This window comes from Odontesthes bonariensis, chromosome 2 (assembly GCF_027942865.1).
Source record: "Odontesthes bonariensis isolate fOdoBon6 chromosome 2, fOdoBon6.hap1, whole genome shotgun sequence".
NCBI lineage: Eukaryota > Metazoa > Chordata > Actinopteri > Atheriniformes > Atherinopsidae > Odontesthes > Odontesthes bonariensis.
Window position 1 is genome coordinate 5,879,565 of NC_134507.1, and position 23,550 is coordinate 5,903,114.

At 42.1% G+C, this 23,550-nt stretch overlaps 1 protein-coding gene across 1 annotated transcript in view; it reads right to left on the reverse strand.

Annotated features, from left to right (window-relative positions):
• Positions 1-23,550, reverse strand: part of stk32c (serine/threonine kinase 32C) — a 95,284-nt gene that overhangs the window by 5,940 nt on the left and 65,794 nt on the right. The window contains exons 4-10 of the mRNA XM_075474649.1: positions 14,219-14,392; positions 8,482-8,519; positions 7,755-7,844; positions 7,366-7,469; positions 7,127-7,243; positions 1,905-2,030; positions 1,523-1,651 (exon numbers count right to left, since the gene is read on the reverse strand). Of these exons, the coding sequence (XP_075330764.1) occupies positions 1,523-1,651; positions 1,905-2,030; positions 7,127-7,243; positions 7,366-7,469; positions 7,755-7,844; positions 8,482-8,519; positions 14,219-14,392 (778 nt within the window). The remainder of the gene's footprint in view (positions 1-1,522; positions 1,652-1,904; positions 2,031-7,126; positions 7,244-7,365; positions 7,470-7,754; positions 7,845-8,481; positions 8,520-14,218; positions 14,393-23,550) is intronic.

A 23,550-nucleotide genomic window follows, 5' to 3' on the forward strand; every position in this document is an offset into this window, starting at 1 on the left:
AAAAACCTCCACCCTTAATGGTGGATAGCTTTCAACCCAGTTTTAAACCAACAGTCTGTGTAAAAACCTCGGCTCAGGATGCAGTCGTATACAACAGCAAAGGAAGAATAATTGTCCTTTGTTTGTTTGTATGTATGATCACAGAAGATCGTAATACAACACAGGTCCGCGGGGTCTTTGAAGGTGGCAGCAGGTAGAATGCCTGACAATAAGTCTCTCTGCTGCTCACTATTGGAGCACACAGTTATTCATTTGGTTTGCCGAGGTGAGAGCAGGTGGCGATTCGTAGCAGCTGAGGAAGAAGAATGCCGGTGATGCTGGCTCACCGGCAATCTAAAAATATGCAGTTTTGACAGGAACTGCCAGACTGGAGACCAAGGCAGACCTGAGCTGAATTGTTATCTCAGACCAGCACAGCATCGTCATGTATACTGTATCTGGGAGGAAGACTCCTGCGGGTGATGATATTTGGATGTCCTCTGCAAAATCATTTGTTTGTAGCACCTACATACTGGAAAAAAAACAAAAAAAAAAACACAAGGAAGCTGTACACAAAGATTGAATTAACACGGGTAAAGTAAACATGTCATTATACGATGGTAAACAAGCCTTTTAAGTGTATATAAAGAAAAGGATTCGCTATCAGTGAAGGAATGAATGCCGTTTAACAGATGCAGTGACATCTTGAATTCCTTCTCCATCTTAACAGCTCGAAATCCTCCTCTTCAGAGAACATGTTGCTGTTAATTCTGCGGTTCAGATGCATTCCAGCACATCCTCTACATACAGACACGCATAATTAATGAGGTAATATGTCTTACCAAATGATAAGGTTTCTAACGTCATTTGTTTTGGTCTCTAATGCTCTTTGCGATAAGATAAACATTCATTAGTCCCACAGCGGGGAAATTCACAGCTACATTTACTTCATTTGTTCATTAATGTTGACGCTGTCTCTCTATCATTATGATTCACACTCTGTTTTTTTTCTTTTCTCAGTACTGAAGTTTGTTGAATTCTTTACGTCAGCTATGGAGTTTTGTCTCTCAAAGAGAAAACATTCATAAAACAATTTAAAACTACTGTTACAAGTACAGCAAAAAAAAAACTTAAATTGCCAAAAGCTAAAGCACTATAGATAGATAGATAGATAGATAGATAGATAGATAGATAGATAGATACTTTATTCATCCCAATTTGGAAAATTGTTGTGTTGCAGCATACAGTAAAAGATATGTAAGCAATTAAAGTGAAAACAAGCAAATAGAATAGAATAAAATAAATATAAAATAAAATAGTGAATAAATATTAGGTATATACAAATCTACAGTATGAAGAGTTTTTTTTTTTTTTATTGTTTTTTATTGTTTTTTAGGAGAGACTTCAAGCCTATTGAGCTTGAAGTTCTCTTCCAATCTTAACTGGTTTGATCTGGTGTGATGGCTTCACCTTTTAGACTTTACGACAGCTGCCTAATACTGAAGCTGCACACCCAGAGAACAACTCGTGTGATGCCACTCACAGACTGTGAATCCTTGCTGTTGTCTCGAGAGCGGTTCTTGGCCAGCCTCTTTTTCTTCTTGTGGAGGGGACGGGACTCCAGGATCATCTCCTCCAGCTCAAAGGTGGGGTCGCAGTGGAGGCGACCTTTCTGTGGGAGGCACATGCAGGCAGGATAATTCAAAAGACGAGCACATGCACGCAGCTAACAATCACAGAGTGGACTGCAAAGAGTGGAAAGCACACAGAAATTACAGTAAGTGCATGCGGAAAGAAGCTGCATTCACTTCCCTCTGCATTATTTAGTTGCCGCACATGCTCATTCTGATCAACAACTAGTAACGAGCGCTTCTCTATACTTTTAAATATTCATTGTGTGTGATGTCGGATTGCATTCCACTAACATTAGGAACAAATCCAGCCTCCATCTTCTTCTCGTACACGGCGTCCCAGTTGATGTCAGTGAGGTACGGAGACGTCTGCATATCAGACAGGCTGGAGAAGCGGTGCTCTGGGTTTACTGTCAGCAGCTGGAAGAAAGGGACACGCACACAAACCCACATGCTAATGTCACCGACATCACCTTCTGAGCTGAAATATCACCTTCACAACTTCTCTCCTTACTCACAGCCAGGCTCCTCTCTCTAGGAGGTGGGAAAAAAACACTGTAGGAGAAAAATAAACCTCTATGTGACTTATCTACAGTGTGTAGTTTGAAAGAAGAAGCAACAGAAAGAAAAGGAATGAAAAAAAAGAAGCAGTGTAGCCCTGTGTGTGTGTGTGTGAGGCAGAATATTCAATACATTTGGGAATGAAATCTACAGTCAAAAATAGGTTTTTTTGATTTTGGTTGTTGCATATTGATTCCTTTGTGTCAGTCCTTTGCATGCATTTGCTTCGATCCCATTGGCTGTGCTCACATATATTGTATAATAATAATAAAGTCAAATTCCCCAGTAAAGCTGTTTTCAATCACATATTTTATTCATGTTGTGAAAGGACCAAACGACTGACTGAAAAGCGGCCAATTGGGACAACATGTCAACCCACAGAGATACAATTCTATTTTATAACTACAGTGTCAAAAAAAGGGAAAAAAGTGTCTATCAAAAGTGCCAAAGGTTAAAAAAAAAATGCCATATATTTTTTTAACCGACTTATTCTTACTAGATGAGCTGGGTTGTAAGCCTGCATCAGAGCAAAGAGCTAATGTTAACCCTCTCTCCATGGATGTCTGTTTGCCTTGCATAGTGGCAAGTATACGGTATCCTTTAACTTATCCAGACTGTTGCTTGTTTTTAAATTCATTTAAATGATTTTATTTGTTTCTCTTATTCTTATTATATTCTTTTATGTATTTTTAAAGCTTCTTCCACTCCCTGCTGCAATGCTTTTATTTTATGTAAAGCACTTTGAATTGTTTGTACATGGAATGTGCTATAAAAATAAATTTGATTTGATTTGACAGTGGTGTATGTCTTTCTCAAAAAAAATTTTTCTGAACAAACCAGCTCAACTCAGGTTCTGTGTTTTACACTCACTTCCCTTTCAGTGCTGAGCAATAATTCAACTCGTACCTCACACCTTGCTAGCTTAGATGCAGATAGCATGTGTTTGACTTATTTGATGAATAATTTTGAGCTGCCATAAAACGAAAGGTTGAATTGAAATAAATGTTTTCAACGTAGACTCGGGCCTGTCAAACGTTCTAATAACCACACTGACAGCGAGCCAGCAGCATAAACCCCATCGTGTCTTTTAAATTTACCTCCCCAATGCTAACCAACAGATGCTAAGTGGCTAAATGTGGTAGCAGATGTGGAGTTTATGAGTTGGAGACTGCCTGAAAGGTTACAACACGCTGACAACACCACTATCAAGACTCATAAAAACTTACTGGTTCCGAATTTCATGGTAAACGGTCACTATGAAGAACATAGCATTACACCTAAAATTACTGGATTAATGTGTTGCCATTAGACTCCAATAATAGCAGGAAGGAGTACCCAACAGAGGGCACTATCAATCAAATTACCTGCTGATAAGCTTTGGGTAAAAGCTGTTGCATTGACCAAGACAGATAAACACAACACGAGAGGAGCCACTTATTCCTGAGAAATAAATAAATAAATAAATCCAAACTAACAATAAAGTCATGTTTTTACCATCTGTTTCATATTTCCAAAGGAAAGGAAACAAAGGAAATGACAATGTGGTGTGGCTCTAGTTGACGTGTTAACACTTCTCATGCTTTCATTTCTCCTTTTGGTCCAAAGAATGATTCGGTTTTTCGCCTGTGAGCACATTTAAGCACATCTTGGTGCAGTCCAGACATGTTAATCAATCAGCAGTAAAGCGGAAGAGACCATCTCTCCATCTCCAACGCTCAGTCATTCAGACACTGAGCACATACTCACGCTCCAACTAACGCTCAGCCAAAAAAAAAAAAGAAGCAGCCCTGGGTTTTTCCCATATTAACCATCAGGGGAGGACGTAATTTGTTCACAGAGAAATTTTATTTGCTCACGTGGCAACATGTTGACACAAAGCACAATAATAAAGTTAGGCTGCAGAGATCGCAGAGAAAAGGAGCCCAAAGGAAAATGTTTAGCTCGTTTTTTTCCTTCTGTTTGACAGAAAAGAAATGGTCTCACTCAACTGACACATTTGTATTTGTGAAAATATAAAATTTCGAGCCCCGATATTTGGTTAAATTCCTTGCTACGAGGAACATTAGTACACGCGTTTAAAGATGCGCACTCTCTCCGTCTCTTCTCTCTCCCAACTTGCTCCATTTCTACGCTTCCATTCCTCTGATTCCCATCTGTTGTTTATTTTTTGCCCCGAGGGTCTCGACTCACCCCCCCCCCCCCCAGAACAAGCATCCTCTCCTGTGATTTCAATGACCATCTCAATATGTACTCTGATATCCCTGCCCTCCCTCCATCCTGCCTCTCTTTCCAAGGAAAACCATCTGTGTGTCCAGGCAGCAGGGTCAGGTTCATTTCACTTTTCCGTTTCGCTTGATTTAAAAAAAAATGTATTTTGCTGAAATGGGACATGCTTCAATTTGCATTTTTTTATTCCTGGGTCTATTCATTCAATTACTTTTTTTGAAATGAAGCGCTACGGCCTGTTAGATGGAAGACTCCACGCTGTGCTGGATTTGGCGGTATGACGGATGCTCCGGTTGGAGAGCGGGCTTACAGGGTGAAGTTGCTTTAATAACAGCTCGGACGAAAACGAATGAATTAGAAACGGGTGATACGCCTCACTTTTGGTGAAGAAAAGGTCAGCGCTGACTAAACAAAAAACACTTCATATGAACGAGAGACGACGGACTCTTTACTGAAGGTTTAGTGGATCTGAGTGTTTTCACTAAGCCTCTCAGTGTCAGAGCAGAACTTTTCACGGTGTAACCACACATCTCGTTACAATCCCTTCCTGAACTCTAAATACACAGTAACATATACAGCATATGTTCGGCTGTCGTTTGTGTTTTTTTGGAGAAACTGAAAATGAGGACAAATTCCTGCTCGTGCTCATTTCAAATTCAAAGTGTTGTCTGGGCAGCAAAACAGCCTTCAAACATTAAATTTACTGTCACTTAAAAACGGATTATACCTGTAAAAAGTTGGGTCTTTGAAATGTTCATTTCAATCGTGTCTGCTTTAAAAAACACGACATAATAATATTGGAAAAACTAGAAAGAATTATCATGGTTAACTTTGGCATGAAGTCATGAGCCTAACATGTATTTACCTCAACTATGTTGCCTTCATGTGACAAATGCTTCTCCAAAACTGCTTGAGCTCCTCATCTAAAATCTCTCGTTATAAAATGAGGGTGGCGTGGACCGATTTTATTTAGGGCCACTTAGAATGAAGAGCCAGATGACTCAGACCAGACATTTTCCTCCGGAAACGGACGTTTTCCATTGATACATCGGAAAGATGCGGCCGATGCGGACTTCCTCTACAAGCTCAGCTTCAAAACTTCCCGTGATTTTTGCTGCTGCCGACCCCAGTGACCCAGCAGCCGGTCAGATTTGGCCCCGCACTGCCCCTACCTACATATTTCAGCTTGGGAACACCGAGCATTCATCGTTTGGGGATATGCTCAAACAACGCTCCAAACAAACAAGGATACGCAAAGCAGCCGTGACACACAAGCGTATGCCGTTTTTAGTCAAAGTTTTTTTTCCTGGCCTAACAAAACGAATCGCTATAGTGGCATTTTTTACACCTGGTAGTTGCACAGACTATAATCAGCAGCTTCTGGAACTAAGAGAAAAAAAACGCTGTTACTTTGTGAACATGGCAGAGTGGAGCATTCATCATGTCTCCCTCTTTATCACGACAACATCTGGAGCCTCATCATCAGCTGGATATGCCTACCAGCAAATGTTTGTTAAAGCTTTTGTCCAGATAGTATCCTTATTTGGGCTTGAGTGAAATCTGTAAATCAGCTCCCTTAGTGGACACGCCTGCAACGTGTCAGAGCAGAGAATACAGCTCATTCATTCAGACCTTTAAGCTAGAAAAATCAAAACTCTTTACGTGGACTTTACCGCCGTAGAAAGCAACATCTACTCGGACATTTTTGCCTGGATTTCTTACTTAAAGGGATAGTTCGCCTCTTTTGGCATAAAGCTGTATGACATCCCATATCAGCAACATCATTTATGAACATCTTCTTACCCCCTGCTGCGTCCTGTGAGCAGAGTTCCAGCCTCGTTTTGGTGTTGACGAAGGTAGTCCAGCTAGTTGACTGGTGCCACAAAAATAAAGCGTTTTGCTTCTCAAAACAATATGCGCTATTTTCTCTCTCCCTTCGTATCACTACGGGCTGTGTAGACCGTGCAGACCAAGCAGTAAACACCGTAACAGGCGCGGCTATCGGCAGGTGGCTGAACGCATTGATATGAAGGGAGGCAAAAAATAGCGTCAAGCGATTGTGAGGTCTGACTTTTTCCTGGAGAACGATTTTGTGATGCAAATGTATTACTCTTTTGAACGCATATTGTTTTGAGAAGCAAAACGCTTTATTTTTGTGACCCCAGCCAACTAGCCGGACTACCTTCATCAACACCAAAACTCAGCTGGAACTCGGCTCACAGGACGCAGCAGGGGGTAAGAAGATGTTCATAAATGATATTGCTAATATGGGATGTCATACAGCTTCATGTCAAAAGAGGCGAACTATCCCTTTAATGATAATCATCATTATCGTAGGTTAAACTTGAACTCTTTAGCCAAGTTAGCTTGACTAAAGAGTTGACTAGTGACTCTAAACTGGCTGTGGTTGTGTCACATGTCTGGGAGGTGCCCGTCTCTTGCCAAATGTAAGCAGACAGGCTCACACACAAGATGAAGTGGCTGTAGCTGATGGATGACTAATGTACATAGTGCAAAAAAAAAAAAGAAAAAAAAAGAGATATTGGTTGTAAAGAAAAGTTTCATTGAAAAAGACAAAAACCTCCAGTCCCTCAAGAAAATCCTCTGTTGAACATTTAGGGACATCTCAAATAGTCTCTGCATGTATAACCTCATCAAAATGACCAGAACCTTAAAAAGAAATCATTTCCCAGTTAAATTCTGAGGTTATTTCATCGGGTCCAGCTCACCTTCCTCAAAAGGGAAACCAGATCCTTGGGCCAGGCTGGGCTGTACTGGACACTGACTGTACTGAAGAGCTGGATCAGAGATTCCACAGAGTTGCTGGCATGGATGTCATAGGGCCTCTGGTAGTGTGCGAGTGTCACATAAAGGCGGAAAACAGGAAGTTGAGAAGGAGATATGGGAGGTTGTGGGTGAAAAGAAGCACACTCAAAAACATCAAACTCAAATGGCAGCGATGCTTTACCCATCCACGCAGCACTTCGAAGGCCGTCACCCCTAATGACCACCAGTCCACCTCGAAGGCGTAGCCCGTCCCTCCACTTACGAAGGACTGGAAGATCTCTGGGGCTGAAAGCACAGCAGACAGACACTCACGTCTGGAGCAGAGAAAGCAAGCGTTCCTTTGAAAAATGTCCGCCAAAACCATTTCAGTCACGACCAGACAAGATGGGTCGTTAGCCTCAGATTTGAACAAATAAAACCAAATCCGACCTTATTAGCATTCGAATCTAATTCAGGCACACGTGAGCATTGAAGACTGCAAACCAAATTCAAGTTTAGATTCTTACTTATGTTCAACATGCAGCTCTTTATCTGGCAACAAGTCAACTCCACATGCAAATGTAAAGTTACCCATGTAGGGCTTGGTTCCAGCGAGCGCTGTGGCTCTCTCTCCGTCCTTTATTATCGTCGCTATGTTGAAGTCGGTCAGGTGAGCGTGGCCTGAGAAAATCCAAAAGACACAGATCTTTTTCAGAATTTTGAAGAGTTTCAGCACGTCAACGTAAAATGAAATAAATGTGACATTTCAAAGAACCGCATCGACGTGGTCTCATTATTTCGCGCGTCGGTCGGATGCCTTTAACTCCTCTGAGCTCATTAGTAAGCTACGTTTTTTGTTGTGCAAGTACAATGAACTCTTACTGCCGTCTGCATGCTGTGTATCTGAAATAATTAGATAATTAAGCAAGTCCCGCTTTTCCCTAATTACAGGATATAGATGGGATATAGAGCCAAAGTTGAATGAGTGAATGTGGCTCGTAGTGTAAAAGCGCTTTATAATTACAGTCCATTTATCATTTATATGGAAGTGGTTGTTCACTCATGTTTGCTTTTTGTTTTGGAAAAGGTTTAACCCAGTGAACGTGTCCAGCAGACAGACGGGAGCTCGGCAAAAGAGGTCTGAATCATTTGATCAGAATTTAGTCGAAGCGGTCAAACAGACCCAAAACTGTGATATTTGCATTCTATCAAGGAAAGCCGAAGACTCTTTTTCCACCCACTCAAGCATAAATAAAATCTGTGGTGGTTTGACCTACACTTGCCGAGCACTCGCACACAAAGCAAATAATATTCTTACCTTGTTCATCTAACAGGATATTGTCTGGCTTGACATCTCTGAAAGACACGAGAAAACAATAAGAGGTGACATTTAAATAACTTGAATATATTGTACCTGCTGCCATTTTCAAACAAATTCTCCAGAAAACAAGCTAAGGAAAGTAATCATGCTAACTGAAGCACTGCAGAGGAAGAACGAACACGTGAAGCACCTCGTGTTTTTGGCAGCAGCTATTTTCTGTCTCTTCAGCTCAAGCATTGCTGGACCCTTAAACCTTCTAAACATTCGGATTCATTTCTTCTTTTTGACGCCTGATCAACATTTCTAAATGTCAACCTCCACCAGACGTGAGGTTATTCATCTTCACTGAAACATCAGACAGAGTAGCTGGATGAAAATACAGTTTTTTTTTTATTTCCTAACGTTAGTCGAAGGGTTTTACAGTCAAAGAATTGACCAGGTGTCTAATTTGCCACAACCGTGTTTTGTAAGTTGTCATAGTTTGTGGTCAAGTGGGAAAGACTGGGATTAGACATCCAGCATGTGTAGATACGAAAGCCTGTAGGAGGTGTTTGCAGGCTGATGCATGTGTGAATTACATGTTGGTGCAACATGTTGCGCGCGTGTCAGTAAGAGGACGAGACTCCCTCGCTCTGCCAGGCAGCCACGGCCGATCCCCTGGAGGCTCCCGCAGGTTCGCCTGCACGTGCTCATTACACCGGGAACCAATGCGACGGACACATCCAGGCGCACATCTCGACTTTTCTCAGCCCTGCCAGGACTCCGCAGGCAATTACCAGAGCACACACAAGGCTTATTTAATTATGCTGCACATCATGCTGGAGTGGAGAACACATGCGGCCTGCAGAGAGCGTCCACACACCCTGCAGCGCACGCGTGTGCCGCGGCTATTCAACTCTATGCTGATGCTAATGCTGTCTGCCAAAACTCCTGAAGATGAGAGGAGCCGGTGTGTGTGTGTGTGTGTGTGTGTGTGTGTGTGTGTGATCCTGCCTTATAAAAAGGGAGTTGCACACACATTCAAGGTGGAATCCTGGCTCGAGAGCCAGATACGGTCCTACCATGTCCCTTTGTTTGTATTTGTGTATCATTTAATTCATTTTGTAGCAAGCGCAGACATATGGTTCAAACATTAAAACCGTGCGTGAACTGAATTCTTATTTTGCACAGGCACACGGCTGACGTGCCAGCTCATCTAGCGAGCAAGTTGATCACGTAGAGTGCACGAAAGCAACCTGTGGAGAAGACAAATGAAGAGAAAAGGGACTGTCAAATTCGACTTCCTCTCCTCTCCTAGGACTAATTTGCCTCTTTGGGCCTGGTGACAGCTAACTGTTGCTAGGAGACCGGGGACCTTGCTTCCTTCAGTTGGTGCAACAAAATAATTGTATAGTATTCTACTGTCAAAAAAACTTCCAGGGTGGAACAAAATAGCTTCTAAGTGTAACATCTCACTAACACGGCAGATCAACACCGCTATCAATGATCTCATCCACTCACTCTGAGTGTGAGGCTGCTGGCAGAGATAGTGGTGAGAGCGCAGCATACAGCATGCTATATATCTGCCCGAGTGCCTAAAAATAGCCGCAGATGTGCATCAGCGAGACTGCATTCAATCCCGTGTTAAGGAACCAGCTCGTGAGCCGCGGCGTGAAGTGGAGACGGATCCCAGACTTTACAAAAATTTGCATTTTTATTTCAACAGCTGTATATCTGGAGTTCAAATCTAGGGGATAAAATGTTAAAGAATAAGGAAACTTGGGCTCCAAGCCGGCGTTTCGAGGCCTGCCATTCATCCACACCTTTTCCATCGGGGACCTTAAACTCAAGTTTAGTCAGTATATCCTGAGAAAATTAAGCAGTCGACGTGATTCTTGAGTATTCATCCCTCTCTATGATGGCATACAGAAGCAATGTCGTCACCCCACAAAAGATCATTTGGACTCTTCTTAGCCCGCAGTCCCAAATTTATATGAGGATAAGATAGGCCCTAACACTAAGCCAATCTGTCAGATTAGGTCTTCTCCCTGATCTGACCACAAAAACGATATGTTTAATATAATGAAAAGTATTCCTGGTGGCCATACTGCCGTCAAAAAAAAGGAGCGTACCAACTTTGGAGCATAAAACCTGAAACAAAAACACTCCCAAACAGCAAAGAAGACAGAAGCTCTGAGAGAACTGCAGCTCCAAGCCAGAAAGCAGCCAATTGGTCTGCTGAAGAGAAAAAAAAATCAACACATCACTACTGATAAATGCTTCAGCAATAAAAAGGCAGTTTAGCTTTATTTAAGGTGTCTATGTGTGAAGAAACTGCTCAACTTAATGGCTTTCGTGTTAAAAGGACTACTTCACCTTGACAATTTCCCTTTTCTTTTCAGTATACGAACTGTACAGATTGTAATGTTAAATTCAAGCAGATACATTTGGTATCTAGCTTGGTGAATAGCGAATGGCCTTCCCCACAGAAAGCACACCGAGAGGAGCCTGTGTCAGACTGAAGGCGGAAATGGATCGTAACAAGCAGACAGCCTTAGCTGATAAAAGGCAAAACGCAGAATCTCTTATTTCACGCTGGCTGCCCTAAAATCCAGCAAAAATCACTGAACTGGGTGGCTTCAATGTGTGTTAGCTTGAACGCTCTCTTTAGAGACAGCAGTCAATCTTTCAAGGGTTGGCTGTTCCAATTTCCTTCTTTAAACTAATCCCATTAATCTCTCGTGGGTACCTGGTTATACTTTGAAACGGACAGGCAACATTGGAAACATACATAAGTAATGACGGGGGTTCCTCCCCAATAAATGGTAAAACATTCCCAGCATTTCTCCAGCCCTTTCTTCTTGGATTAAGCTGAGAAACCGTCGTGCAGTTGTAAACATTTGAATCACCGGTCACTATAATGCAAGACTACTGTACACAAGTCTTGAGCCACCTGTCATTTCTTGATATTTTCCTTCCAAGGGGCCGGGCTTTCTTGGTGTCTTCTAAAGTGGTCCATGAATCATTCAAGTTTGAGTAAAGGCACCTAATTACAGTCAATTACAGTTCAGGCACTTTGCTTCCAGCAGCCTACTGCAACAACACATCACTTGATACAATATCTAAAGCTGCATCTACAAGAAAAAAACAAAAAAAACCAAACTGAAGATAACACAGCAACACCAACAAGGTGATTCCCAAAGAGCTTTCAGCTGAAAACTTGGCATTTCTCAGCATGGTGTGCAGTGTGTCCTTAAATAAATGAAGGAAACCAAAGAAGAAGGACTGTCTGTCAGGAAGTCATTCTTAAGGAGGGGAAACGGGGAAAAGAGCCCAGACTTCAACATCATTGAAGCAGTGCGGGATCATCTCAACAGAGAGCGGAACCAAAGGCAGACAACATCCAAAGAAGAGCTTTGGAATGTCCTTCCAGAATCCTGGAGAACTATTCCTGAAGACTCCTTAAAGAAATGACAAGAAAAGCTCGTTGAGGAGAGTTCGGGCTGCGCTGAACTGACTTTAAAGTTTGCTATGATTTCACAAACTGTTTGTTCTTGCATGTCAATTGACGCCCGCACATGGTTCGGTGAATTGTAGCATCTATTTCCTTTAAATAGCTAAAGAAATGAGGGGTGGCGCGACCATTTCACACGAAACTGTACAGTTCTGTTTCCAACGTGTTAAAGAAGATTAAACCGACCTGTTACTCTAAGCCTCGAACAAATCTGTTTCCTAAATGGAACGATTAGCATTTTTTTTAGGATTTGCCTTTTTTTCGTCCCCAAAGTGAGGCAGAGCTCCACATTTATGTCCACGCATTATTTGTGTAATGTTTTTACAAGCACTCACACACACACACACACACACACACACACACACACAGACTTATTTGAAGGGACAAAATGTAGCTCAGATAAGATTTTGAACACTGTTCAAACCGTTTTTCAGCCATCTGTGGCAGTAAATCCTCAATCTGTGGGGATCCAACTCTTTTATTCAGTGGACTGCACTCTCACACACTTACTGTGGGGTATTGCTGTGCTCAGCATATCTGGGCAGAGAGCAGCGGATAGCGAGGCTGCACTGATTGAAGTTGATGTGTGGCACCATTGAGAAAAAGACACGTGTTCTATCTTTAGATATGTAAAGCAAATCCAAGAGCGGGTCCGAGCATACATGCCAAGGCTGGATGGAAAACAAAAAAAAATTATTCCAAATCCTGGAAGGCATAAAAAAAAAAAATATGAATAATTTCTAAGTTGGGTCATGACCCCAGGTAAAAATTTTATGCAAATCTGTCCAGAAGGCTTTGAGTGATTAACTGGCAAAGAAATAGGAATAATTGAGTAAAGCTAAAGGATAAATTATGTTAATACATCTTAATTGCACTTTTTATAAGTTACTGAGAGGACTCTTTATATATGGAATGAGAGAACAATGCTCATTCTTCACCAAACTTTGGGAACAAGTCCATAAATACATTTAAACTGGTGCAAAACTTAGCAACCCCAACAGTCAAAATGAAACCCGACTAAGCTTCTGTAAAAAGCTGCGGGGCGATATGTAACCATCTGTCCGATTAATGCAAAGTAAGGTGACCCTGAACTGTGAGGTCAATGTGGGTGCGGGTGAGATGAGTCAAGGGGACACGATGGAGGCGGGTGTAAAAAAAAAAATCTACTCCGAAACAAAGCAGTCATGTTTGTAGCCTAAAGAAAGAAGCATGTATTGCCAATCAAAAATGGCACTGTGACTTTGTTGTTCCGACTGTGCTTACACCAATAAAAACAGAGGCTGTTTTTTTTTTTAATTCTTCTTTATAGTGCTTACACAAAATGATGTAACGGGTTGGCAACAGTGCAGTTGGCATATTTTCACAGTACTGTCAGTAAATAATGAAGATGTAAACGCTTGAACTGGCGCATTTGGGAGTTTGTGTTTTCACTCTTTCATCACGTCTAAAACCTGAGAACTTTGATAAGGGTTTGATGCATTCTACCGTGTGGCGAGTTTTCATTCAAATAAAAACGCATCATTATCTTAGTTTTTTTTTTTTTTTTTTAATGGAAATTCATGAATTTTGAATTTTACTGACTAAAATCAAGGCTGCTTTAAACACTATTTTTCATACTAACAATCGACCAAATTGCTGCAGTGTGTGAGACCGTGGTTGTTCATAAAGTTTATTCTTAAACTGTGCACAAAACTGCAATAGCAACCATGGCCGTAGCGACATTAGAGGACAGCGAGGTCTGGACCTCCCTTATTTCATCCGAGGTTTTTTTTGTTTGTTTTTGGACCGCCAAAAATGCCCAACTGAATCAAACATAAAAAACCTCAAAACCTCTGTGAAACGTGCTTTGCAGATTGTGGTTAACATCCATGGGCTTTGTTTTTGTTTTTTGCCGGTGTGAGTGAAAAAGACTGTAAGAGTGGAGTGGTGCGACTCGTGGAAGAGAACGCAATTCAGGTGAACAATATATGAAATATGAACATTAAAAACATGGTGGTGTACTATAAAAAAAATTTAAAGTACATTTAAAGTACATTTAAAAAAATAAATTCTGGTTTATACAATTAAAAGACATTTAAACAATACAACTTTTGTGTGACCTGTAATTTAATAAATACATTAAAAACTATATATATATATATATATATATATATATAGTAAAAATTTCGCATCATGGACCTCGCCTATTCCAAAATCCTGGCTACGGCTCTGATAGCAACATAAAAACAAAGACTATTGTACCTGTGGATGATGTGCTGGTTCTGCAGGTAGTCCAGCGCCAGAGTCATCTCACAGAGGTAGAGTTTGACGGCGTCCTCGCCGAACTGGACGTTCTGCTGTAGGTGGTAGCGCAGGTCTCCTCCCAGCAGGAGGTCGACCACCATGAACATGTCCTCCTCATCCTGGAATGAGTACCTGGGAGCACCACACAGCACTCAGTGACAGTGTCTCAGGGAAGAGAAAACGCATGCTGACAAACGGAAGCGAACACAGAGCACATTAAAGCAAACGTATACGACACGTGGCTTTTTTATGCATTACACACAGTGCATTCCATATGCAAAGCTCATGACATGGATGTTTAAGGCAACCCACGCATGGACAGAAATTGTTGCATAGGACCACGTAAAAAATAAAATAAAAATTACGTTGATCACATTGTAAAAAGCTTGCATTTTAGCTCTAGTAATGACTGTCTAACCCCAACTGAGTCATTTTATCGCCTAAATGCAACCAGGAAGTTACAAAAGTGTTTTAGTACAACATTGTCATGTTACTGATGAAGCATGTTGGTCTCGATGTCACGTCACATAAAAACTTGTGGCTGAAAGTTCAGTGCATATTTAAACGCTCTCTGGGGGAATCTGGCATTGGGTTGTGGATGGCATTAATACTTCATCTCCTTAGCCAATCCCATGTAGACGTGGGCTGTGTTCGAAACCGCCTACTACATACTTGCAAACTGCATACTCATCGATCAGACAGTATGCAGAGCAAACTCTGTAAATATTTAACTTTAGCAACATTTGAAACATTTTCAGGCGAGAAAGTAGTCGTTTAGATTCCCAACGTGTTGAAAACCTGACACAAATACCGGCTATTTACAATTTTCTTCCCACGAATTCGGCGCTACTAAAGCTAGCCGCAGTGAGTAACACACTAACGGTTATTTTCACAAAATAAAATACCCGTTGCCTTTTATCATAGGGATAGCCATTACGGTACAATTGGTGCTTTTGTTTTGAAAACAGGAAGTGAACCTACCCTCGTTGTAGCTAGCTTGAAACTGCCGTTTTGACAGGAAATGACGATCGGCGACGTCACGTTACGTTGCATCTTGGGTAGTTTGAGTATGAGTAGTAACCTCATGATGCATACCCAACATTTCGGCGAATCTAGTATGCATCTAGTATACATCCGGGAACTTAAAAAAGTTAAAGTTAGTATGAGTAGTAGGAGTAGTAGGAGAAGTTTGCAGTTTCGAACACAGCCGTGGTGTTATCCAGCAGGGTTGGGGAGTAACGGATTACATGTAACGGCGTTACGGTAAAAGGATACAAAATAAAAGTAACTGTAATCCGTTACAGTACAAGCAAAAACGATGTACTCAGATTACAGTTACATTCAGTGAGAATGAGGGTTACTTAACAGGATTACAATTTGTGCGAGGTTGCAGTGACAGAAGTACAGAGCGGCAGGGTCGGACTGTGGAAAAAAATCGGCCCTGGCAATTTTCCCCGGGACCAGCCCCCCCTCAGTATTAATTAGTATCTCCAATCTAATTAAATAAAAATAAAAAAACGAGCACAGACCGCTCATACAGTCAATGGCATGTACCCATAGAAAAAATACACACTCACACACACATCACACAACCTGACTATCGACTGCTAATAACCATGATCAGTAACCCACACAAACCCAGACACATAATGGCTCGGCGGCCAGCAATCGGATAAACCAATGAAGTGAATCAATCCTGTGAAAGAATGAAAACAAGTGAATGAAACCTGCACTCACCCATTATGAAGTTAACTCTGCCAGCCCCATAATCTTCCCCCTGCTCAGCCAACTCCTTGACGTCGGGTATGTTTGGTAACGTTACTGCGGCTAGCATTAGCAACGAGAATGCTAGGCTTGCTAAATCGGTAAGCATTAGGCTACTGAAGAAAGCTAGTCTTTTTAGCTACGTTATATTATCATCTTTCTTCTCAGCTATAACCTTTGTTTACGGCCACTGGCCCTAACATGACGCGCTAGCTGTCAAATCACCGGAAGTTTTCACCGGAAGTACTGGCGCACACACACAAGCAAGGGTGTGCAAAGAAAAATAAAATGTGCTGTAAAAGTCTTACTTTGCTTATTTATTACTAAAGTAGAGCACTTCATTGTCATTGCACATGTATAAATGAAATGCAGTTTGGCATCTTATCAAGTGTAACGCTGCAGATTGTACAGCATGCAGTATTTAGAGATAAAATGCAGTTATTTACAGCTAGTGTAAGGAAAGATGGTTAATAGATATGTGCAGAATAGATCAATTACCTAGGGAAATGCATGTATGTACAGAGAATGTATAATGTAGTTATGGCAGTACAATGAAAAGAAAAATAGCATGGTATAAATAAATGTGATAAATACAGATGGAATCATACAGATAATATACAGATTATCCTATACCATAAATAGGTAAAAGTAATCCAAAAGTAATCCAAAAGTAATTAGTTACATTACTTTTTTTAAGTAATCCAAAAAGTTACACTACAATTACATTTTAAACCAGGTAACTTGTAACTGTAACGGATTACATTTTTAAAGTAACTTACCCAACACTGTTATCCAGTCAGCCAGTATTTTGGCATTATTGCATTATTGTGGCAATTTCTACAGCTCCATATTATCACACTCCCACCTGCATAGCTCTGACTGTGCAGCAGTCAGAGCTATGCATTCATAGTGGTGGTCTGGGCCAGACTCACTCTAAACATGCTGGACCTCATCTCTACTGAGGTCATTTATGTTGTTTTTTTATCTTGGAAAAGAATTAGCTCCCAATATGTAGCAGAAAAATGTTCCCATCCTGTTTAGAAAAGGTTTAGAAAGTTTTTTTCAGGTTCACAAAGTATACCTTGCACCGTCTGAGCTGTCGAATAATCTTTGTCTCCACTGATATCCCTGGATCCAACTCTGAAGATGGACTTTGTAAGTATTACGCTGCTCATGGCGTCATTTCAGAAGGACGCCGCTGCCGCCCTGATTAGTGGGACAATGGCTCGTTCCACAGCTCCTGATTACCGGGTTTCCCGCTGATTTTTACTTTGCCATCAATCTTCCTGTATTGTTTTCCACCTTTGTGATAATTCACAATCAGATTTCACACTCTCTGGTAATTCTTTTTCATGTGGAGCCACGATACAGAAATCCTGTTAGACGCTGCCCAAACTTCCGAGGCATTTTGACGCAGTTTTTCTTTGACATCTAAGCGATACTGCACAGGGTTGTACCTTTTCCATACTGTACGCTCGGGTTGGATAATGTGGGAATGAGCCTGCGTGTCCAAGCCGGCTCTTAACATGGCCAACATCCATCATTACCATAATAAACATGCCAGGTACTTGGGGAAAGACAAAAGGAGAGAAGTGCTTGTCGAATCTTAGCTTAACGAAAGCTCATCTTTACTTGATGCGCCTCATTTGAAGGATGTTCGGGGTCCACTAAACACTGAAGTCAATCAGTCTTACTAATCATGCACAGCAAATTAAAACACAGCCTCTGTGTGGGGATTTGGAACGCCCAACGATTTCTGCCTCACACATTGAACACAATATTAAACAACACGAATGAGTAAATTCTTTTAGTACAACGGATCCTAATTAGTTATCAAAGCAAAATAAAAACAGACATATAACTTAAAAGCCCCCCCCCCGGGAGGGAAAACAATCGGAGCCTTGGTGATATCTATTACCACATTTGGCATAGTGATTGCTACTGAGCCAGTTATTTATATTCCATTAAAGCTCCTTTACTGTGTGTGTCTATTTATAGCAGCAGGTTTCCTCTGCATCTTTAAGTGAAGGGCATTCTGATTGCTGATATTCAGGTGTAATTTCCTGCATCTCTACATGAAGCAGGTTCTGAGGCACACTTTGGTACACAATGGACTAAAATAACACTGACCTTTTTCAGGATGTAATATCAAGAGCTTTACCACCTAACTGGAACCAATCCTGCTGTTTCTTCATTCAATACTCCCACATTTACTACTCCCTGCTGGTGCTGTCACAGGCACTCAATAGGAAATGACTGTAAAACCACCTACATCAGCCACGGTAAAGCAACCTGGCCTGACCCCTTAAAGATCCGCTTCATTATTAAAACGCAGAGCGGCCCCAGCAGATGGCCAGCCGCAGGATGCTGTTTGCCTTTGGCAGGGATTCCTCACCGCCACCTTTTTATCACCTCGTTGTCACAGTCTGATGCCCGGTATCCAGTTGACGGATGAGCTTTTTCTGAGGCCCGCACAGTGATCCTCCGAGTCCACCGTTGAAATATCTGGGCTCCTCAGAGAGACTGCAGCGGCTTTCTGCGGTTGTCACTTATTTCCTCGCCGAGGTGATGGGGAGATGTCAGATAAGGGCCAACAACTGGAGCATGTGAAAGCCCCGGCGCTGACGAGCCGCGACACCCTCCGGGGCTCTCACAAAGCGTGGCAGAGGGAACACAAAAACAACATCTTTGCAGTTTGTGGCGACTCTTTGCTCCAAATCACCACAATGTGAATTTACGCAAATTTGACAGAGCCGACAATTTAAGCAAAAGACTCTCCCGCTGTCGTTGGGATGAAAGGAATACAAATGGAGGAACTGTGGCAAGAGAAAGGAGACACTTTAGTTGAAGGGCACTTGTTTGAGAAGAGCTATTGAAGAGATTTTCAGACACATACTCTGCTCTTGTATCTGTGGAAGCAGGTTAAAAGGTGTGAAGAAATGAGAAAATACACAAGTGTTTAAGCATCACTCAAGTCCTCCATTTTCCTCCAAATGTAATCACTTCTTTCACTTCTCAGTGTGCAAAACCAACAACACAATGAAGGGAGGACTGTGTGTGAACTTAGTCCCATTTGTCAGGCTACGTACAAACACTGTATACAAGTATGAACATCCCTCTTCTCCCTGATAACTTTATCCAGTGTCTTTGTGAAAGATCCTGAGACCGATAAAAGGAATAGTACTGATTCAACTTCTTAGTAAAAAGTGAAAACGTCCAGGCTCTAAAATGTACTAAAAAAAAGTAAAAAGTAACTGTTTAACAGACATTTCTCAAGCTGCTTCAATGCAAAACTAACTGAACCATTCATCTATCCATCCTCTAGACCCGCTTACTTCAGTTTAAGGTCACCAGCCCATCACGGGGCACCAACTGAACCTCACAACATACCAGAATGTCAAAAGAAATAAAACCTGTTCGACATCAAATCTGATAGGGAACAATAAAATAAAAGTAATCAACATGGACGCAATGCAGGTAGTACCATTTACCCCGCAAGCAACAAAGTTGTACTTAGACTCAACTTTTAACGCAAGATCTGAGCAGGGCATCTGGCAGTTGAGTCGACTAAAACCCTTTGTAGATGGTGTTCAGATGTCACTCATTAAAATCAAAATAAGAAACTTCTTTTTAGAAATGTAAGAAGCAGAAAGTACAGATATTTATGTTAAAAATGTAGCGGGTAGAAGTAAAAAGCCATCATATCTACTCAAAGTACTCAAATGAAGTCACCTTAAAAATGTGACGTACAGCTCAGCTGTGAAGTATTTGTACTTTGTTACTTCCAACATCTGATTAATTTAGGGATAGATATGGAGGTCAAATGTGATGAAGCCATAAAAAAAATGCTTAGAAATTTCCAAGGAAATGCAAAACCAAGTGGTGCAAGACGACGTGGTTATATGGACAGGTGTCCATTACCCTTAGTCTTGGCTTTAACTGATATTTTCACCACTTGGTGAAAGCACATCAAGCTGTACAGTGAAGTCACGACATCCTATCTTGCCTTCTACATGTCAAGCGGACATGAGTGAAGCGAAGCTTTACTAAGATGAGATGAGATTTATAATGAAAAAGTACTTTATATCAACTACAGCTTCACACTCTTTTTGTGGTTTGTAGATCTTTCCACACAAAGCTGCTGAAATGGGTCAATATGTTTAATCGCTAATCTCATTTAAGGTGTGCCCTGTACTCGCAGTGATGGCAGATTATAGAGTGGTTCTTTACAATGAGCACAAATGTACGAACGCCTTTGCAGCTATTTGGGGACAGGGCAGAGCCGTTACTGTCCAAAGCCACGTGGGGGTCACGTGGAAACGCCGGGATGGGACAAAGCTGGCTGGAAGGAGCACATGGAACTGGCTGAAATAATGAGGCCACAATGACAAACGAGCCCTGGGAGGCAGGGAGCAGAGAGGGAAATAGGTGGACAGCAGAAGAGGAGAAACAGTTTTGAGGAAAAAGCGAGGAAAAAAAAAAACACGAGCTTGTGATTCTGTTGGCTCGAGCTGTCTGCAAAGTTTCACTGGCCTACATAAAGTTGATGACTGGCTACGTGACTCAATCAAAAGACACTGCTATGCTCCTGTGAGGATTCGTCCAACAATTGTGTGACTGAGTGTGGCCTCCAAGCAGTTGCCCTAAGACTACACCTCCACTGGCCTGCTTTCACAAAGTGCACTTTGAACGTCCTACAAAACGTCCCCCTTCAAAAGTAGCCGTAGCATAGTTTTTCAGAAACTACAGAGTACCACAGGGGATCGTCCTGCCGTCGGTCCTGTTCACTCTGCAGAGTACCCGAGACTTCCAGAACAGTTCCGAAACGTGCAGAGCTTCTCTGATTAGAGGTGGGCAGATGTCAGGAGCATAGAGAACTGTAGGATGCCTTTGTGGAGCGATCTATTATGAATCATCTACTTCTGCCAAGATGGACAAGAACTGAGGCTGATACTTTACATATTTTAAGTGAGAAGGTTCGAATTGTCAAGCACAAGTGCTCTTGAGACAAGAACAGGGTGGACTAACACTGAACACAAGAAGCAGATGGCCAGACTCTACTTTCTGACAGAAGAGCAGATCTTTCATCGCGTGGAGCAAGATGCTGGAGATCCTCTACCGGTCTGCGGTGGCATGTTCCATCTACAATGTCGTGATCTACATCAGAGCCAGAGATGTCAGCAGGGTCAATAAACTCAAGCCGAAACCATTGTTGGTCTGAACAAGGCGACACTGGAGTCAGTGAGGGACAAGAGGTCACCGAACAAACTTCTGTCCTTCATCGACAATCTGCAACCCGCTCCAAGACGCACGATAAAGGCACCCGAGCTCATTTTCCAACAGATCCTCTGCAGAGGGTTAACTGAACTCGGAGACGCTGTTTCTTTGCACTGCCGTCTGCACTAACTGTTTAGGCAATCCATCTATTTATCTATCCATCTCCCCGACCCCTACCCCATTACAGGGCTTGTTAAAACTGCTGACTGATTTGTTCCACATTCTCCCAAGGCCTTGCTCTGTCCAGGCCTGAAATCAATATTCCTAATGGAGGCTGAAGAGGAGAGGGCACATCCATCCTCAACACTGCCCCCGCTGGCTTTCTGACTCATGGAGCTACTACCATTGTGTAGAAGGCGCTGCACTCTGACTCCAGTTTACTCACCCCTTTTACCCCAACAGCCTTAACAATTCTTTAAGGGGAGCCCAGGGGACTGTTGAAGCTCACACCCTGAGATGGCATTTGCTGCAACAATACTGCCTGTCCAGTCATGATTCAGTGGTATGTCTCTGGACTTTTAGGGGCAACAGGTGATGCAGTTTAAACTGGATTTTGTTTTGATGCTATACTCCAGTTAAAATCTTGCTTTTTATAATCAAGTACTGTACTGGCCCTGCTGCTGTTCTTTCCCCTCTTCCGCTTGACAAGAGGTGACCTTTGCACTTTATGGTTTCCGACATTCTCAGGGAAAGAAGAGATATGTGTTTTCTCATGTGTTGCAAATCCTTACAAGGATTTGTGTGGATTCGGTGGGTACAGCGGATGATGGTTAATTTTACCACCTCTGAAGTAATCCAGCCGGAGTACCCTGGACTCCTACACAAGGTTTCTGTGCAGTGAGGGAACGGTCGCAGCAATTACCGTGGGTTGCCGACTTAACATCCTGCCTGCTTAAGGCAGCCTTTCCCCGGCTGATGGGATTCAGTGTGGGCTTTCACAAGGTTGCTTCCAAATGCATTTCTTTTGAAGCTGGTGCTTCAAAAGCACAGCACAATTCGGGATGACTCAATGAAAGCAGAACCCCATTGCCAGACACAAAGTGTGCCTGAGCGTGGAGGTATGAGCTGGAGGATATCTTACAAATCCTCTTAGTCAGCACATCTCTGCTTTGAAAAACAAAAACAATGCAAAATACTTTTCCTGCTCTATTTTGCATCCCTTCTCTTTGCCTGATTAACCCACTCTCCCCCCTCTGTGGCTGTGGTCGTCATTATTTCAACCAACAGCATCTTTTGGTCTATTTTCCTGCATTCTCTCCGACGCCGGCTGGCAGTTTCCTTGGCTCACTCCTTACGTTCCATCAATAAAAATACTCCTATGAAGCTAAATCAAAGCTGGCATTTTTCATGAGTTGCATCTTTTTATATTGTTTGCTTTTGAGAATTGCCAGTTCCCAGAAACCCCAGCTGGTCTGTTGCACGTCCATTAATAATGCACTGAAAGCCCAAATGCCAAGTGCCAGAAATTGTAATGTTCTGTTTGAGGAGCCAACGGATAAGGCAACTGTCAGATCTCCCAGGGTTTGGGAAAACAGCATGCCCACGTAGTGAACCAGTTACGTTCCTCTTACTTATACAGTAAGACAGACAATGGGAGAACGAGGCCGAGTTCACATCAGCCCGATCTCATTAACTGCCAGCCTGAGATGTTGTCTCAAGCAGGCAGGCAAACAAAGCAGTTAGTCAATGCGATGTGCACAGGGGCAACATGCCGTCATGTACAGATGCTCAGATAAAACTCCAGAGACTGCATATACTCATTTATATAAGGCTTTAGACCTTTAAAAGATTATCTTAAGGGTGGTCCTATATGAATCTACTGGGTGGATTAAGATAAATCCAAATCAAACTATTTTTTGGGGACATCCAACTAGAAGATTGTTCAATTCCAGCCTCCAGTCAGAATAGTATTCTGTTCTATAGCATTTTCTATGGCTCACTCAGTTAGTCTGGTAATCTTTCTACATCAATACCATCACAGTTCCGAGTCTCACACACTGACAAACGCTTTATTTCTATTTGACAGCTTCCAAATGCGTTTCAGGAGAACAAAACGCTCCTGAACCGAACTAATGACTCAAACAATGCCGAGTTACACGCACCTACGGTTACATCCCAACGTGGCTGTTGAAGGTGTTGAAAATCCACGCATGTGAGCGAAGTATGTGTGGCGTTGCGACAATGTGGACCGTCGAAGAAAATGTTTAAGATATTCTGCCACTTCTGACTTGGTCTGTGGGAGAACGTCA